We start from the raw sequence: 19,820 nt of genomic DNA on the forward strand, positions 1-19,820 counted from the left end.
CCCATTATTAATTACCTTCTTTAGGTGATCAATATCTTCACTACCTTTCTGGATAGTTTCTTTCAATGTGTTCATCTTATTCAGTTTCTTCTTAAGCTGATTGCGACTATACTCAAGTTGAATATTAAGCAGAGTTTTTTGTTTTTCAAATTCTAATCTAGTATAATAAAGTCAAGCGTTACAAGTGTAAACAGAAAATTTTGATTCCTTCTTAACTTTTTCTTACGGGAAATTTCAAACAAATATAAAAATAAAAGGAATACTATAATGAACCCCCAAGTAGCTGTCACCCAACTTAATAATTATCAATTCATGCTCATTCTTGTTTCATCTATAACTCCACTAATTTGCCCCTCTTACCGCTGGCTTATTTGAAGCAAGTTCTAGACGTGATGTAATTTCATCTGTAAATATTTGTGTATGTATCTCTGGAAGTGAAATGACTTTTAACTCATAACCATAAAGTATTATGGCTAAAATATAATTCATTAATATCAAATTGCTGTCACTGCCAAATTTCCTTTTTAAAAATTTTCTTTTAGTCTGGGTGCAGTGGCTCATGCCTGTAATCCCAGCACTTTGGTAGGCCAAGGTGGCAGATCACTTGAGATCATGAGTTCGAGATCAGCCTGGCCAACATGGTGAAACCCCACCTGTACTAAAAATACAACAATTAGCCAGGCTTGGTGGTGTGTGCCTGCAGTCCCAGCTACTCAGGAAGTTGAGGCAGTAGGAACTGCTTGAACCCGGGAGGTGGAGGTTGCAGTGAGTTGAGATCACGCCACTGTACTCCAGCCTGGGTGACAAAGCGAGTCTCCATTTCAAAAAAACGAAAACAAATACAAAAAAATTTCTTCAAAACAAAAAAAAGAAAAATTGGTTGTTTGAATCAGTATCCACACATTGCATATGGATATGTTTCTTAAATCTTTTATAATCTACAGATTTCCTCCCCTCTTTTTCTTTAAATTATAATTTATGTTATTCTTATTATTTAGTCTTTTCAAATAATAATAATTATTTTTTTTGAGACTGAGTCTCGCTCTGTTGTTCAGTCTGGAGTGCAGTGACGCGATCTCAGCTCACTGCAACCTCCGCTCCCTGGGTTCAAGCAATTCTCCTGCCTCAGCCTTCCTAGTAGCTGGGATTACAGGTGTGTACTACCGTGCCCAGCTAATTTTTGTATTTTTAGTAGAGACAGGGTTTCGCCTTGTTGGCCAGGCTGGTCTTGACTCCTGACCTCAAGTGAGCCACCTGCCTCTGCCTCCCAAAGTGCTGGAATTACAGGCGTGAGCCACCGCGCCCGGCCCAAATAACTATTCTTATATAAACACCAAACTTGGGAACTTTCATTTCTACTGTGCCAGCTTCATAAACTCTTCATAAAGAATTCCATTGTCAACTGTAGCTCATCCCTCCATGCTCCTCCTACCCCTCTACACACCCTGCTAACAGAATCAGTTGTTCAAGAAACATTAAGTACCTCTACACAGCCTGCTAACAGAATCAGTTGTTCAAGAAACATTAAGTACTAACAGATACTATGCTAGATACTGCTAATACAAAAACAACTATAACAATTAAAACATTAAAGACTATTTAATGAGAGGTTACTATATACCTGACACTGTTATAAAAGTTTTTACATTAATTAACTTACAAGTTGTAAAACTCTACTAGGTCAGTAATACTATCATCTTTATTTAACAGATGAGAAGATCAAGGAACAGAGAGTTAAGCAACTTGCCCAAGGCTACCCACTTAGTGGTAGAGCCAGGGATGACACACTCAGACAGAGGGACAACGAAATCCCTGCTCTTCATCCATGACCACACTGCCTGTAGGAGAGGTTAAGAAATTTATTTGTGCCGCAGGAGGCAAACATACAGACAATGTAGAAGTGAAACACTTCTTCACTTGGCTTTAGGGCATCACATTACCCTGGCTTTCCTTTCCCCTGACTAGCTGCTCTTTTAAAGATTCTTTCTCATCTCTTCAACTTGCTAACATCTTGTAGGATCTCTTCTCCTTTCTTTTTTTTTTTTTTTTTTGAGATGGAGTCTCGCTCTGTTGCTCGCACTGGCATGCAGTGGCATGATCTCGGCTCACTGCAAGCTCCGCCTCCCAGGTTCACGCCATTCTGCTGCCTCAGTCTCCCAAGTAGCTGGGACTACAGGCGCCCACCACCACACCCAGCTGATTTTTTGTTAGCCAGGATGGTCTCTATCATCTGACCTCGTGATCCGCCTGCCTCGGCCTCCCAAAGTGCTGGGATTACAGGTGTGAGCCATTGCGCCCGGCCTAGCTGTTTCTTGATGAAATGAAACTCAGGCATAATTCCTCTAAATTATGAAATAATAACTATTTTTATAAATATGTAAGCTTCTTACCGACATATACCTTTTTTTTAATAAAAATACCTTTTTTGATCAATTTCTTGTTGCTGTTTAACACGTTTGTTCTCAAATTCACGAATATTTTCCACACCAATTTCTTCACAGAAGTGTTGGAAGATATCATCTTCTACCTTTTAAATTATTTTTAAAAAATAGATTTAATAAGCAATTTTAAGAAATATATAATCTTTTTTTTTTTTTTTTGAGACGGAGTCTTGCTCTGTCGCCCAGGCTGGAGTGCAGTGGCACGATCTCCACTCACTGCAAGCTCTGCCTCCCAGGTTCACGCCATTCTCCTGCCTCAGCCTCCCATGGAGCTGGGACTACAGGCACCCGCCACCGCACCTGGCCAATTTTGTTTTGTATTTTTAGTAGAGAAGGGGTTTCTCCATGTTAGCCAGGATGGTCTCAATCTCCTGACCTCATGATCCGCCCGTTTCGGCCTCCCAAAGTGCTGGGATTACAGGCGTGAGCTACCATGCCTGGCCAAGAAATATATAATCTTAAATACAAGTTTTTCCCTCCAAGATTTTCCTGAATCAGGCCAAAAACTAATCTCACCAAGCATTACTATATTCTGAGAAGCCAGTACTTTCTTTTCCTTTAATTCCATAAATTATGCCCATCTACTTTCAAATCTCTTATTCGAAAAAACTAAGAAAGCTCATAACTGGCCTTATTAAGTGTTTTGGCTTTATGAGTGTTTAGTATAAAACTGGAAGAATTCCATTTACTTTAGACCCACCAAAATATAACATTCTACATAAATAAAGAAAAGATTCTTTATGTATGAGTAATACAATGGCACCTTTGCCAGTATAATAACAAGTGGAATGAGGCATAGAATTAAGAATGAAAAAGATTTGGAAAAATTAGAATGGGGAAATTCAACAAAGTAAAATTTAACCTCAATGTTTTAAAGCTCTGATTTTATGTATAATTATAGGATGAGAAAGACCTATTTTAAGAACAGAACATTTTAAAAACTTCCAGATTGCAGTTGAATATACATTAAATATGAATGTGATATGACTGATGCAGTAGTAAGCTACAATTAGCATGACTAGATAATCCAAGTCATGGAAAGTTACAGTTATAAACATAAAAACCCACAATATGCTGTACTGGCTAGGAAATATTTTGACATGCTCTGTTCAGGGGCATTGATAAACATCCAGAGGATGGTTACCAGAGCTGGTCTTAAATCCATGGTAATGTGAAATGAATAAACAAACTAGGGCTATTTAACCTGGAAAAGAGATAACTAATTAGGAAGCACAAAAAGTGTGGTTCCAAATCATGTGGTAAAGATCAGGCCTAAAAGCAATGGGTGGAATTAATAGAGCGGGGGTATAACAAATCACCTTCTATACAAAAAAAACTAGCCGGGCGTGGTGGCGGGCGCCTGTAGTCCCAGCTACTCGGAGGCTGAGGCCTGGAGAATGGCAGGAACCCAGGAGGCGGAGCTTGCAGTGAGCCGAGATCGCGCCACTGCACTCCTAGCCTGGGCGCCACAGCGAGACTCCGTCTCAAAAAAAAAAAAAAAAAAAAAACACCAAAAAGAAAAAACAAATCACCTTCTAAGGATCAGAGATACCCCATAGTGGAATGAATTAAATCAGAAAGTTTCTGTCCCTCTATAAGCAGAAGCTAGGTGACCAAATTTTTATTGTCCTAGAGCCAAGTACTGTGCCTGACACAGAATAGGTGTTTTAAAAAGAACTACTGAGTGAATAAACAACTTTAAAAGATAAGCTGAATGACAGTTCTTTCCCTCACAGTATTAGGGAAGTGGGAGAAAAGAATGAGACTGTAATTTTCACAATGGGTAAGGAGAGGTTGGAGTGCAGAGGAGAGTAGGCACAGGTCATTGTCTCTTGAGGTGAGCAACAGAGGTTCTCAAAAAACACAAGGAAATTAATTTGGCAAACCAATAAAACTTAGCTTACAACACTGTTGTTTCTGATAGGGCACTGTTACCTATCAACCTTTGCTTTAGCATATATTTAAGAAGCCCTAAATCTAGTATCTGGTCTAGAACTACATATACCATTTAGGAATAAATATAACATTTATGACCTTATCTATCTTTTCTTGAAATTCTTTAATTCTTCGTTGTCGTTCCTTTATTCCTTCACTCAACATAGTACATTGAGACTCAATATTTAGTAGTTCACTTTGTAGCTGAGATTGTTCCTAGCAACAAAAGAGAAAATTTTTTTTTTAACATGGCTGTTTTAGCTTTATATAGTGAAGCCAAAAATGTGATAGGTATCTTTTAGAATAAAACAAGAATCTATGAGATAAGATGAATTTACCTGGATAAAAGATTAAATACCACATAAATAATTAAGGGACTATAATATAATCTCAATCATGGGATAAAGTATCTAAAAATTGGCCGGGAGTGGTGGCTCTAATCCTTGGGAGGTCAAGGTGGGCAGATCACCTGAAGTCAGGAGTTTTGAGACCAGCCTGGCCAACATGGTGAAACCCCATCTCTACTAAAAAAAATACAAAAATTACATGCCTGTAATCCAGCTACTCAGGATTCCTACTGAGGCAGGAAGAGCACTTGAACCTGGGAGACGGAAGTTGCAGCGAACAGAAATAGAGCCACTGTACTCCAGCCTGGGTGACAGTGTGAGACTCTGTCTCAGAAAAAAAAAAGTATCTAAAAATTACATGGAGCTATATAAATGTAATTCCTGAAAGTCTATGTTCTGGGTCAAGTGCCCAGCATATTTTATGTAAATCTGTATTACCCGGTAAAAAGCAACAAGGTGCTTCTTTTTAATCATCTCCAGTTCATTTTGTGAATATTTGAGTCGTGTTTGAGTTCCTTGTACCAGGGTCTGTATTTGTTTCAAATCTGTTTCCTTGCGGAGTGTCTTCATTAAATCCTAAAAAGAAAGAAAAATATGAGAATATTTTATGATAGAAAAGCACTTTCACTTTTCAAAGTGCTTTCATATGTAATAATTCACTGATTTTTACATACCACCACACCCATGCCTTACCTCCCTTTCCTCTGATAAGAGACTGGGCAATTAAGTACATTAGTGATCTGGAGTAACTAAAACGCCATACAGCTTCCTCAAAAAAACTAACATTGCTTAACAGGAAAGAATTGGGAATGGAAAATGAAGAGGGGTGTGTATATTCCATCCAACACAGTTAAAAGGATCTTGTAATTGCCTTGTTTTTAGCGCATCTTTACCTTTTGGCTTGCCTCCCTCATTCCCTTCTTCTTTCACTCACCTTATGCCTCAACCAAATTAACTCCTTCAGACACTCCCTCCCATTGACTCCAGGTTTTTTTTTTTTTTTTTTTTTTTGAGACTGAGTCTTACTCTGTCTCCCAGGCCGGAGTGCAGTGGTGTGATCTCTGCTCACTGCAAGCTCCACCTCCCGGGTTCACGACATTCTCCTGCCTCAGCCTCCCCAGTAGCTGGGACTACAGGTGCCCACCACTACACCTGGCTAATTTTTTGTATTTTTAGTAGAGATGGGGTTTTATCATGTTAGCCAGATGGGCTCGATCTCCTGACCTTGTGATCCACCCACCTCGGCCTCCCAAAGTGCTGGGATTACAGACGTGAGCCACTGCGCCCAGCCAACTCCAGGTCTTTAGATAAACTCTTGCAACCAACTGCCAAGCAGAAACTCTGAATCTACCTATAACTTGGAAGTGTTTTCTCCAACCCCAGCTCCCAGTTCTCCTCCTTTCTAGACTTAACCAAGGTACATCTGACATGTATTGACTGATGTCTTAAGTCTCCTAAAACATATAAAACCAAGCTGCAGCCTGGTGACCTGGGACACACGTTCTCAGGACCTCTTGAGGCAGTGTCACGGGCATGTCCTTAACCTTGGCAAAATAAACTTCTAAATTGATTGAGACCTGTCTCAGATACTTTTGGTTTACAGTAAGATAGGGCACAAAATTACTTTCTCCAGATATGCTGATACCATTTATTAAATAATATATCCTTTTCTCACTGAACTGAAACATCATCTTTGCTGAACATTAATTATTAATTGTTAAGTATACTGGTCTCTATTTCTGGAGTTCCTGTTGTTTCATTAACCTGTAAGATACCTGTAAACAGCTATATCTTGAATTTAGTAAGATTACCATAACTTCTAATCTTGAGGCTTTAGGCAACCAAGTCCACAGGCAGTAAGGTTTGTTTTGGGAAAGGACTGTTACTGTCTTTGTTTCAAAGCTAAACTATAACCTAACTTCCTCCCAAAGTTAGTTTGGCCTATCCCCACGAATGAACAAGGACAGCTTGGAGGTTAGAAGTGAGGTAAAGTCAGTTAAGTCAGATGTTGTTTTTCACTGCCTCAGTTAAAATTTTGCAATGGTGGTCCCATAACTTTAAATGATGACTATTGCAGTTTTCATAAATAATCTAGGTAAATGATCAAAATAATTAGGCAAATGTGATGGGATAAATACTTGTAGACAAACTCATAATTTGGAATCTAAAGTTATATTAAATAATAGATATTTCATTATTTGGGTATTTTCCAATAAAAATATATTGTAGGAAAATATTCTAAAAAAAAAAGAGGTGTCCATTTCAAAAAGGTAAACAATTTTTGTCTAATTCAAAGCTTATTTAAAGGTTATATATAAAACAAGGTAAAAGGACTCAGAAAATAAGAGAGAAGTAAAGAAAGTTATAAAAATAGAGGGTTTTTTTTTTTTTGGTAAGAAAGCTTAAAGAGAAATAATTTTATATGAGAAAGAATCTTGTATGGTAAATTTAGTCCTAGAATAAAATGACTGGTTGTTTAAGAAAAAGCGATGTTCAGGACAAACCAGAAAGTTCAAGCATTTCGTGAATGGTCTGTGTAAGTCACAATAAAAGGATTTATAGAAAAAAACCCAAAAAACTTTTACATGATCAAGTTGTCTCTAATTAAAGGGAAATTATAATGGTCTTTCTAGAGATTGGGCTTGATGTAAAAAAAATTATTCTTGCAACATTATATACAAATAATCAGGCCAAGTATAATACAGCATTCAGTCCAACCATAACTTGTCTTTAGTAAAAATGGAAAACTGGAGAGAGAAAAATTATGTTTCAAAAACTAGAACACTTGTTGTTAGATTCTAGTCTTGCCTAATGTTTTTGAATTTTTACAGTTTGGACCAAATTCTAATTTTTCTTGGTTACAAGTCTTCAAAATAATGTTTTCAATTTTTTCCTTCTTTTTTCCCCATTTTTCCTAATGTGGAGTCGCTGAAAACTAAGTTGTGCTTTTCGTAAAGCCCTACGAACTGAAGCTAGACAACTTAAATTTCAGAAGAAAATAACAGCAACCTATTTACATATATAAGCCACTTTCGTACCTGCCTACTAATGTATGGACTTCAGAGTAATGTGACCTATATCGATTTTCCAGGATTGTTCTTTTGTTTCTTGTTCTTCCTTCCTTCCCCTATTTTCACAGGACATGAGAAAATCAGCTTTCCTAGTAACTTGGAACCTACCTGTCTAGAAATAAACCATCCTAGCCATGAGAGATCACATGAAACCTGAGACTAGAGACTCATTTTCCTCTAAAATGCTTTCACCAAAAGATTTTTAAAAAGAAAAGGGGGGAAATGTGAAAGGAAAATAAATCTTGGGGCTCCAAAATCACTAAGCTAAAGGGAAAAGTCAAGCTGGGAACTGCTTAGAGGAAACCTGCCTCCTATTCTATTCAGAGTCAACCCTCTGCTCACCAAGATAAATGTATATCTGACTGCCTCCTTTGGAGAGGCTTCATCAAAAACTCAAAAGAATGCAACCATTTGTCTCTAATCTACCTATGACCTGGAAACCCCCTCTCTGTTTCGAGTTATCCTGCCTTTGCTTCCAGTTGTCTTGCCTTTTCTACACCGAACCAATGTTCATCTTACGTTGATTGATGTCTCATTTCTCCCTAAAATGTATAAAACCAAACTGTGCTCTGACCACCTTGGGCACATGCTGTCAGGACCTCCTGAGACTGTGTCATGGGTGTGCGTCCTCAACCTTGGCAAAATAAACTTTCTAAATTAACTGACACCTGTCTCAGATATTCAGGGTTCACACTTCCAAGACTACATTGAATAGTGGTAACAGATAACTATTTCTTGATTTTAACTAAAATGATTTCAGTGTTTTCACCATTTAAGCAATTATTTCTGTTCAAGAGCTATTTATTTTATTTAAATAATTTCCACTAATGTGTCTTTTCCTTAGTATTTTAATTAGGTCTGGCTGCTGAATTTTATCAAATGCCTTTTCTACACATGATGACATGACTTTTCTCCTGCCTTTAATTCATTAATATAATGGATTATGATGATCACTTAAACACCCATGTATCTGTGAAATAAATTCTATCGAGTCAGATGTATTATTTTACTACAGTGCTCAATTCTCTAATACTGACATTTTATTTAGATATTATAGATTTATACTCATAAGGGAAGTCAGTTTTTAGTTTTATTTTTTGTACTATATATTATTTTATATTAAAGTTATACTACCTTTATAAAATAAGTTGGAAAGTTTCCATCTTTTTTATATATTACATAAAACTAAGCTGTAAACTCATCTGGTCCCAGAGGTTATTTTTGGTTTTTACTTGTGGTAAAACATACATAACATAAAATTTACCATCTTTACCATTTTTATTTGGCTAGTCAAGCATAGTTGTGAGATCTTTACCATTTCTAAGTATACAGTTCAGCAGTGTTTAAATATATCCACATTGTGTGCAAGCAATTTCCATATCTCTTCATCTTGCAAAACTGAAACTCTGTCTCAATTAAACAACTCATTCTCCCCTTCTCCAGCTACTGGCAACAACTGGTCTCCTTTCTGTCTCTATGAATTTGACTATTCTAGGTACCTCATGTTAGTGTAATCAGACAGTATTTGTCCTCAAGTTTCATCTATGTTATAGCATATGTCAGAATTTCCTCCCTTTTTAATGCTAAATAATATTCCATTGTATGTATATACTACATTCTGTTTATCTATTCATCTGTTGATAGACACCTGGATTGCTTCTACCTTTTGGCTATTGTGAATAATGCTGCTATGAACATGGGTGTATAAATCTCTTTTTGAGACCCTGCTTTCTTGTTTTGGGTATATGCCCAACATATTCACAGGTTCTGGGGTGACAAAAGAAAAAGAATTGCAGGATAATATGGTAATTCTATTTTTAATTTTTTGAGAAGCCATCATACCATTTTCCATGATATGATATATACCATTTTATATTCCTGAAGCCTTTTTTCAGTGTAGATCACAGTGGCATTAAATATATATATATATATATATTTTTTTTTTTTCACACAAAGTTAGACTGATGCCATTAATCAATAATGCATCTAATTTTCAGCTCCTTAGTACAATGGCTTTTATCCTCATGCTTGCTTTTCCTTTGGTGCAATATTGCTGCTGCATCTTGACTGCGTTGCAGTCAGGAGAAAGAAATGCAGAAGATAACACCAAAACTTTCACTTATATCTCACTGGCCAAAACTGTCACATGGCCAGCCCTAGCTACAAGGCAACGTGTGAAATTAAGTTGTTTTTGTTTTTCACAATCTTGTAATAGAGTCTAGAAAGGAAGGAAACTGTGGATGGGGATTAGGCCAGCAAACCACACCACTGCCTGCCTTTTCAAACATTTCACCTTTTTTCTGTTCAATCTTGGTAATTTATATTTTCAAAAAAAATATCCATTTCTTCCAAATTTTCAATTTTTAAAACCATAGTTATTTGCATGTAGGATTCTTTTAAAATTATTTTAATGTCTTCATTCCTGATCATGTATGTTTGCTTCTAGCTTTTTTTTCCTTCATTAGGATTGCAGAGTTTATCTAGTCTTTCAAAAGCACTAGCTTTTAGATTTGTCCCTTTTCTATTTTGAGTTGTTTTCTACTAAATTAATGTCAGCTTTAAAAAAATTTCCTAGCCTGGGTACAGTGGCTCATGCCTGTAATCCTAGCACTTTGGGAGGCCAAGGCAGGCCGATCATGAGGTCAGGAGTTCCAGACCAGCCTGGCCAGCACAGTGAAACCCTGTCTCTACTAAAAATACAAAAAATTAGCTGGGCACAGGGGTGCGTGCCTATAATCCCAGCTACTTGGCAGGCTGAGGCAGGAGAATTGCTTGAACCCAGGAGGCAGAGGTTGCAGTGAGCCAAGATCACCCCACTGCACTCCAGCCTGGGCAACAGAGTGAGACTCTGTCTCAAAAAAAAAAAAAAAAAAAAAATTTCCTTGTATAACTTTTGTTATTTTATGGGTATTCTAATTTCTTTTATTTTAAAATAGAGATGGGGTCTTATCATGTTGTCCAGGCTGGTCTCAAACTCCTGGACTCAAGTGATCCTCCTGCCTTGGCTTCCCAAAGTGCTGAGATTACAGGCAAAAGCCACCATGCCTGGCCAGTTGTTCTAATTGCTTTCCTTTTTTTTTTTTTTTGAGACAGGGTCTCTTTCTGTCACCCAGGCTGAAGTGCAGTGACATGATCACTGCTCACTGCAGCCTTGACCTCCCAGCCTTAAGTGATCCTCCTGTACAAGTAGCTGGGACTATAGGTGCATGCCACCACTCCCGGCTAATTTTTTAATTTTTAACTTTTTGTAGATAAGAGGTCTCACTACGTTGCCCAGTCTGTGGTTCCTCTAATTTTTTTAAAAGTGACTAATAAGTTCCCTTATATTTTTTCTTTCTTTAGTAATGTAGGCATTACTTGATTACATCCTCTTGATGTAGCTTTTACTGTGTCTCAAAGATAATGGTAGGAAGTATATTCCTATTCATCATTTTTGAAATATTTTGTAATATGCCTCTGGATTACTTCCTTAATTCCAAAACTATCTACATTTCTTAATTTCTACAGAGACAAATAGTATTTTGGTCACTATTCCTTGTTTCATTAAATTATGATCAAGGTGATCCTATAAAAAGCTCTACTTTTAAGAAACTATTGAGGTTTCCATTGTGGCCAAGCATATGATCAATTTTCATAAATGTTTAATAGATATTTTTAACAGTATCTCACATTTATTCAGCACTTATTGTTCTATGCAACTTACATTTATTAACCAACTTAATCCTCTTAACAATGCTATGAAATAGATGTTATTATTCCCATTATACTGATGAGGAAACTAAAGCAGTAAAAGCATGTAACTTACTCAGAAGTCACTCTGCTGAAATGTTGCACTATATTTTTATTTTTATTAAGAAGTAGTTTAAAGCCTTCTTTTTCCTAATTCAACCAAACTAAACACTTAACCTTTCCTTCTAAGAGTGATTTTCCAACTCCTGAGTTATCTTTTCCATTCTATTAAAAAAATTAGTATTACTCTAAATATTAATATTTAGGTGCTATGTCCTGCAAACAGATTTATAATGGAAATCTTTGTCTTATGTTACATATAATCTTCTTTATTCAATTAAATTATAAGTACTTACTGAAAGCTTACTACACACAAGGATTTTTAACCTTTAAGTTCACATTGTCTGATATCACTACTTTTGTTTTCTTTTTGTTTGCATTTGTCAGGTGAGCATCCAATTATTTTTCAACATTCCGGTTTTTTTGTGTTTTCCTTCTTTTTTTTTTTTTTTTTTTTTTTTGAGGCAGAGTCTTGCCTTGTTGCCCAGGCTGGAGTGAAGCGGCATGATCTCAGCTCACGGCAACCTCTGCTTCCCAGTTCAAGCTATTTCTCCTGCCTCAGCCTCCCGAGTAGCTGGGCCTACAGGTGCACGCCAACACGCCCAGCTAATTTTTGTATTTTTAGTAGAGACAGGGTTTCACTATGTTGGCCAGGCTGGTCTCGAGCACTTGAACCCCTGGCCTCAAGTGATCCACCCACCTCGGCCTCCCAAAGTGTTTGGATTACAGGCGTGAGCCACCACGCCCAGCCTCAACATTCAGTTTTAAAATGACTTCTTGTAAATAACACTCACTTTTTAATCTGAGTCTTGATCTTTTAATGGGAGACTTAAATCTACTCATGTTTACCATAATCACTGACATACAAAATTTTCATTTCTTCTATCTTACTTTCGTTTTATTCTTTTCACTCATTTTTATTGGTTTTCTATTTGTCCCTGTGTTAGCTTGGTATTCTTTCTAACACTCTAGTCCCTCCTGTCCGCCTGTGCCCCATATACATACGGTCTTTAGAGTACTTTAACTTCCTCTCCTCACAGATGAAACCTTTGGAACACACTGATCTTTCTCTCCACTTCTAATTCCTTGACTTTGCTGAGTTAGTTTAGCACTATTCGTTTATTATAATTAGGTCTATCCTAATTCATGTGTTGCTTAGAGTACTTTCCTTTTTCTTTTTACTTTTTTTTTTTTGAGAAAGATTCTTGCTGTAGAGTGAATTCTTGGCTGGAGCGCAGTGGTGCAATCTGGGCTCACTGCAACCTCTGCCTCCTGGGTGCAAGCGAGACTCCTGCCCCAGCCTCCCAAATAGCTGGGTTCACAGGTGCAGGCCACCACACCCAGCTAATTTTTGTATTTTTTGTAGAGACAGGGTTTCACCATGTTGGCCAGGCTGGACTTAAACTCCTGCCTGGCCTCAAGTGATCCACCAGCCTCAGCCTTCCAAAGTGCCTGGAATTACAGGTGTGAGCTATTGCTCCCAGCCATTTGGAGTACTTTCTCTAGTATTTTTGTCATATGGAGTATGTGGATGACAATCTCTGAATTTGCTTATTGGCAGATCCTTGAAAGGTAAATAATACCTAGGTTGTAGTCCTCTTCCTTTTAGCTATTATTCCATAGTCCCATCCAGTTTTGCAGTCTGATACGAGCTTTTTTTGTTGCTGTTTAAACATATAAGGAACTTTTCTTGAAGGGCAGGTAGCTTAGCATCGCTTCTATGACCTACAGGTTAAGGAGTTACACGCAGATCTGTGTTACTGTGCGCCCTTTCTCACCAAACGTACATGAACTCTGTGTGTCCTTTCAACTGGTCAATTAAAAGTTGATCCTTACAGAAATTTTCTTCTTTTTAATTTTTTTCCTTCTCTGTGTTCTTTTCCTCCTTTCAAGAATTTACTAGTTTCACATCAAGTTTCCTGAGTATATCTACTAAGTCTCTATTTTCCTCACACCTCATCTTTGTAATTTTGTTACCCTGAGATGCTTCTTCCACTTAGTCTGCCAGGTTACAAATTTGGTTCTCAGCAATGACATGTTTTCCTTCAATTCATCTGCTACATTTTACAGTTAAGAAATATGCTTTTGGCCAGAGGTGGTGGTTTATACCTATAATTCCAGCACTTTGGGAAGCCAAAGTGGGAGGACTGCTTAAGGCCAGGAGTTCAAGACCAGCCTTGTCAATATAACAAGGCCCTGTCTCTACAAAAAAAAAAAAAAAAAAAAAAAAAAATTGCAGGGCCTGGTGGTACACCCCTGTAGTCCTAGCTATTTGGGTGGCTGAGATGGGAAGGATCCCTTGAGCCCAGGAGTTCAAGATTATACTGAGCTATGATGGCACCACTGCACTCCAGCCTGGGTGATGGAGCAAGGACTGCCTCTTTAAAAAACAAACAAACAAAGAAGTACTTTTTTTTTGGAGATGGGGTTTCGTCCTGTTGGCCAGGCTGGTCTCGAACTCCTGACCTCAGGTGATCAACCCGCCTTGGCCTCCCAAAGTGCTGGGATTACAGGCGTGAGCTACCATGCCTGGCCAGAAGTACGTTTTTTAGTCCTAGAAAATCTTTTTGTGCATTGGGGATTGGCAGGGGAAGGATGACCCTATACTAAATTTCCTTAATGTTCCGTTACTTTCTTGTTCAAGTTGTTGCCTGGCTCCTAGAACACCTCAGATACATTTATGTATTTCTTTCACCACTGAGGACCATGTCTGAGTATTAAAGTCCCCGAAATCACAGCACCCCACAAGGATTTTCTATACCTGAGGGTCAGTGATTATAAGAGAAGACTGTTAGTACCACCCTGAGACAGAGACTACCCTGAGGCAGAGGAAAAGATATCTCTCTGGTATCCCTGGACTCTTCCAAACTCAGGAATAGGAAGGCCACAAATTTCCTACTAAGCTAATATTTCGCTTCAGTGGGGTTCAAGAAGATTAGGCATCCTCACATGGGACAAATGTTTAACTTACCCCCAGATTCTGCTACGTCCTGATTCTTACCCAAGCACTCTTCACATCAAAAGAGAGGAAGCTTTTCCCAGCAGCCTCCCTCAGAACCCAAGACATCATTCCCACCTAGCTGCCACCTGGTTCAGGTTGTGACACACAGATGGAACTTTAGCATGGACATGGATGGAAAGCAAGATTGACTTTAAGTTGGTATCTTTCCAGAACTTTCTCTGTGCCTAGGCCTAAATTTGTTAAAGTCTTTAAAAGCTGAATATTTCTACACCTTAGATTAAAACATAAAATGTAGTCTTATGCTTCAGAAAAAGATGAAAATTAGTCAAGTAACCTTGCCAAAATAAGTGCTTGAATCAACCAAGGAAGAAAACTAAATAGAAACAATAAATAAATAATCTGAAAGCATTCTATATTAATTTAGCAACTGTAAATTTGGCTTCAATAAATGAGGGAATTACAATATTCAACAAATTATACTTTTGTAAAATGGTAAGTCAGTCGGTAAAAATAAAGCGGGGTCCCCAGTCATCAAAATAAATTCCAGATAAATAAAAAATATAAATGTTAAAAACACAAAAGCATTAGAAGGAAGCATTATTGAACTTCTTTTGTGATCTTCAGAAAGAATTAGGTCTTCCTAAGCATAACACATCCTAAAATCCAGAAGTTATAAAAGATTAATAAATTTGGCTACATAAGATTAAAAACACACGTATGACAAAAAGAACAAAGTCAATGTCAAAGAAATACTCAGCAATTAAAAAGGAATAAACTTTTGATACACACATGAATCTCAACAATACTAAGCGAAGAAAATATAACACAAAAGACTACTGACTGTATCAATCCATTTATATGGAAGTCTAAAAGAGGAAAAACTATAATGATAGAAAGTAGATTGGGTTGTGAGGCCCCAAAGGGTCCAGAAGAGGGGTCTAACTAAAAGGAACCCAAAGGAATTTTGGGGGGTGATGAAAATGTTCTATATCATGAGTGCAGTGATGGTTATGTGACTATGTACATTTGTCAAAACTTACTAAATTATACTTAAAATTGGTGACTGTTATGGTATATAAATTATATTCCAACTGAAGCTGACTAAAAAGTCAAATGAAAAATGTTTACAACACATATGACTAAGGACTAATTTACTTAATACAAATAATTCTTGAAATAGTAATAAAATAAGGAACAATGTACTAGAAAAATGTGCAGAGAAAATAAGCAGTTCACAGAAGGAAAAATTACAGAGGACCATTAAGTTCATGAGGAAATGCCCAACCTCAGTTATATTTTAAGAAATGCCTATCAGGCCAGGCACAGTGGCTCACAACTGTAATCCCAGCACTTTGGGAGGCCCAGGCAGGCAGATCACCTGAGGTCGGGAGTTCAAGACCAGCCTGACCAACATGGAGAAACCCCATCTCTACTAAAAATACAAAATTAGCTGGGCATGGTGGCACATGCCTGTAATCCCAGCTACTCAGGAGGCTGAGGCAGGAGAATCACTTGAACCCGGGAGGCGGAGGTTGTAGTGAGCCGAGATCACGCCATGGCACTCCAGCCTGGGCAACAAGAGAGAAACTCCATCTAAAAAAGAAAAAAAAAAACTTGCCGCAAACACTATAGTAACAATCTATTATAAAACAAAGAAAATAGGAAAAATAATACATATGCTTGCACACACCAAGAAAATTTCTGGAAGCCATGTATCAAACTATGCTTAGTAAATACCACTGAGATATAAGGAAGAGAGTAAGGGAAAGATTTTTATTTTGTATTTTTATTTCATTCTGCATTATTTCAATTCTTAAACTACAGAAATGGTTATTATAAAAAACCCACCTAGTTTAAAAACACAATTATTCTACTTAATATATTACAACTTTTATGGCATGGATTTACCTTTAGCTCTTGGATTTTCTGGCTTTGTCTGTCTCTTAGATTCTTTAACTCTTTCTCATCCCAGCATCTAGCCTTGTATTTTAAGTCACTTGACCCTCCAGAGATCACTCCAGATTTTAAAAATAATGTTCCATCAAGAGCTACTGTCTGTAAAATTAAAAATATTTTGCCCTGGAGAAATGTACACAAAGATACAAATAAAAACATACTGTGGCAATTTTTAAAGTTAAGAAGAAAACAGATGAGAAAAGACACTTACTGAACTTTACTAATGAAATATCTAGTTTATGAAGAGACCCCAAACAATAAACAAAGCACAAATTTAAAATCCATTTTACTAAGGCCCAAAGCAATTCTAGGCAATAAATTATTGATTTAGTCTTATATCAATATCTGAGTTGGTTCCAATTTTTCCTGTTATACACAATGATTCAGTGAATAAAGCTTGTACACACATCATTTCATACACATGTAAGTTAATCTACATGCTAAGTTCCTCAAAGGTACAAGTGAGAGAACTGCCCTTCACAGAACTGGTATAAATTTAAGTTCCCACAACAGTGAACAGAAGAATCTCTTTCCCCATAAAGTGTTACTAAACATTTTGATGTTGGTCAATCTGACAGGTGAAAATAGTACCTCAGTGTAATTTTAATGGGTATTTTCCATATGAGTGAGGTTGCATTTCCATGTTTAAGAATCATTATAGGCCGGGCGCGGTGGCTCAAGCCTGTAATCCCAGCACTTTGGGAGGCCGAAACGGGCGGATCACGAGGTCAGGAGATCGAGACCATCCTGGCTAACACGGTGAAACCCCGTCTCTACTAAAAAAATACAAAAAACTAGCCGGGCGTGGTGGCGGGCACCTGTAGTCCCAGCTACTCGGGAGGCTGAGGCAGGAGAATGGCGTGAACCCGGGAGGTGGAGCTTGCAGTGAGCCGAGATCGCGCCACTGCACTCCAGCCTGGGCGACAGAGCAAGACTCCGTCTCAAAAAAAAAAAAAAAAAAAAAAAAAAAGAATCATTATATTTCCTTTTATGAAAACAAGTTTGTTCATATCCCTTGCCCATTTTCCCACTATATTATTGTTCTTTTCCACAGTGATTTGTAAGAACATCTGCTCTTCACTATGAGCTACAAATATTTTCCCCAGTTTGCCATCTTTCTTTTGATTTTTCTATGGTAGTCTTTGCCATGCAGAAACTTTGTTAGGTGAATTCATTCATGTTTTATAGCTTTTGGGTTTTTTTTGTCATATTGGAAAAGCCTTCCTGTCTCTGAGATTAAGAAAAAATTTCCCAGTCCAGGAGTGGTGGCTCATGCCTGTAATCCCATCACTTTGGGAGGCCAAGGCAGGCGGATCACTTGAGGTCAGGAGTTTGAGACCAGCCTGGCCAACATGGTGAAACCCCATCTCTACTGAAAATACAAAAATTAGCCAGGTATGGTGGTGGGTGCCTGTAATCCCAGTTACTTGGGAGGCTGAGGCACGAGAATCGCTTCAGCCTGGGAGACAGAGGTTGCAGTAAGCAGAGATCGCACCACTGCACTCCAGCCTGGGTGACAGAGCAAGACTCCATTTCAAAAAAAAAAAAGAAAAGAAAAGAAAACATTTTCCATGGTTTCTCTTAGAAATTTTATGGTTTTACTTTTTACATTAACATTTCTAATTCATCTGGAATTTATCCTGATACAAGGAATGAGGTTTAGATTAACTATATTTTATTCCAGGTGGTACCCAGCAAAGTGGTACCCTGTACTTTATTTGCTATTGTTTAATATGTGCAATTTTGGAAAAAATAATATTTTCACAAATTTTCCAGCTACTTACTGACATTTTTCTGGGTCTGTTTTTTGCCTCACCATATTAAAAGGGCACAATACAAATAGATCTTTCTATAATATATGTTTTAGAGTAACAACCAACCAGTCTACAGAAGAAGAAAATAAATAATTGTATCTCTGGTTAAGGGAAACAGATAGAAAAATTACATATGTAAAGAGATTCAGGATTTTTGACTTTTGGTACATACATTTTTAAAATATGTAAAAACTGAGTTATCACTAAAATATGGTGACCAAACTATAGCTAGCAGAATTGATGTAATTCATCTTTGTAGTTTATAGATACTGTATGTAGTTTATATATACTATAGTTTACAAGTAAACCAAAATATTTAATACTACTTGCAATGTTTGACTAAAGAAAATTCTAAAACATGGTATCAAGTATATAGAAAACCAAAAGCACAAATTGCAGATGATTCACCAGGTGATGTCTGTGAAAATGTGACATCTATCCAACGGTTTGACCCAATCTAAAACAGAGAAAAGTCTTCCAAAGTTCCTGAGATATAGTTAAGATACAAATAAGAGGCCGGGCGCGGTGGCTCAAGCCTGTAATCCCAGCACTTTGGGAGGCCGAGGCGGGCGGATCACGAGGTCAGGAGATCGAGACCATCCTGGCTAACACGGTGAAACCCCGTCTCTACTAAAAAAATACAAAAAACTAGCCGGGCGAGGTGGCGGGCGCCTGTAGTCCCAGCTACTCGGGAGGCTGAGGCAGGAGAATGGCGTAAACCCGGGAGGCGGAGTTTGCAGTGAGCTGAGATCTGGCCACTGCACTCCAGCCTGGGTGACAGAGTGAGACTCCTTCTTAAAAAAAAAAAAAAAAAAAAAAAAAGATACAAATAAGATACACCTGATTAAAATTTTGAACTACTGATAAAAATAAGATACAACCTAAAGGGGTAAAGATGTTATTGTGAACAATACAGAAACCATAAATATTTGTTATATGAAGGAATAAGCAATCATATCTTCACGTGACTTCTTTGACTACACAAATCTTCAAACATCAATTCTATGAAATATATAAATATAAAAAGTCAATGTTAGTGTAGTTAATTAGGCAGCAAAATAAGGAAAACAATAACTACACTAGCTTAAATTTAACATGTAGAATTCAATGACTGATTACATTATGCTTAAGATTATTGATCAGACACAGCAAAATGTATGAAAAATTAATCATATTACGTAAGTCAATAAATTTAACACTGGAAATCTTAATGTCTCATTAAGAAGTGCCTGTTTGTGTTAATTTGCAATTCTGGACATTCCAGATTGAATGTGTTAATTGACTAGTAAGTAATAAAATTACTACCAGTTTTTGAGAGCTATTTGCCAGGCACTATAATAGCATTTTTCATGTTATTACTTAATTTAATTCTCATAACCCTAGAAAACAGGTAATATTATTTCCCCAATTTTAGATGAGAAAACTAAAACTAGAGGTTTACAAACTTCCCTAAAGTCACATAATTAGTTACTAAGTAGCATCACTGGTCTTACTTTATAGCTTAC

General features: G+C 37.3%; 1 protein-coding gene and 1 long non-coding RNA gene across 3 annotated transcripts in view; one reads left to right on the forward strand and one right to left on the reverse strand.

Moving 5' to 3' along the window:
* SMC1B (structural maintenance of chromosomes 1B) overlaps nt 1–19,820 on the reverse strand; it is a 66,488-nt gene that overhangs the window by 19,739 nt on the left and 26,929 nt on the right. For both annotated transcript variants that reach the window (XM_010367604.2, XM_010367542.2), the window contains exons 12-16: nt 16,454–16,600; nt 5,162–5,299; nt 4,476–4,592; nt 2,421–2,527; nt 16–157 (exon numbers count right to left, since the gene is read on the reverse strand). In XM_010367604.2, the coding sequence (XP_010365906.2) occupies nt 16–157; nt 2,421–2,527; nt 4,476–4,592; nt 5,162–5,299; nt 16,454–16,600 (651 nt within the window). The remainder of the gene's footprint in view (nt 1–15; nt 158–2,420; nt 2,528–4,475; nt 4,593–5,161; nt 5,300–16,453; nt 16,601–19,820) is intronic.
* LOC115892913 overlaps nt 1–19,820 on the forward strand; it is a 48,674-nt gene that overhangs the window by 14,242 nt on the left and 14,612 nt on the right. The gene's annotated exons all lie outside the window — the stretch shown is intronic.

This window comes from Rhinopithecus roxellana, chromosome 13, assembly GCF_007565055.1.
Source record: "Rhinopithecus roxellana isolate Shanxi Qingling chromosome 13, ASM756505v1, whole genome shotgun sequence".
Taxonomy (NCBI): Eukaryota; Metazoa; Chordata; class Mammalia; order Primates; family Cercopithecidae; genus Rhinopithecus; species Rhinopithecus roxellana.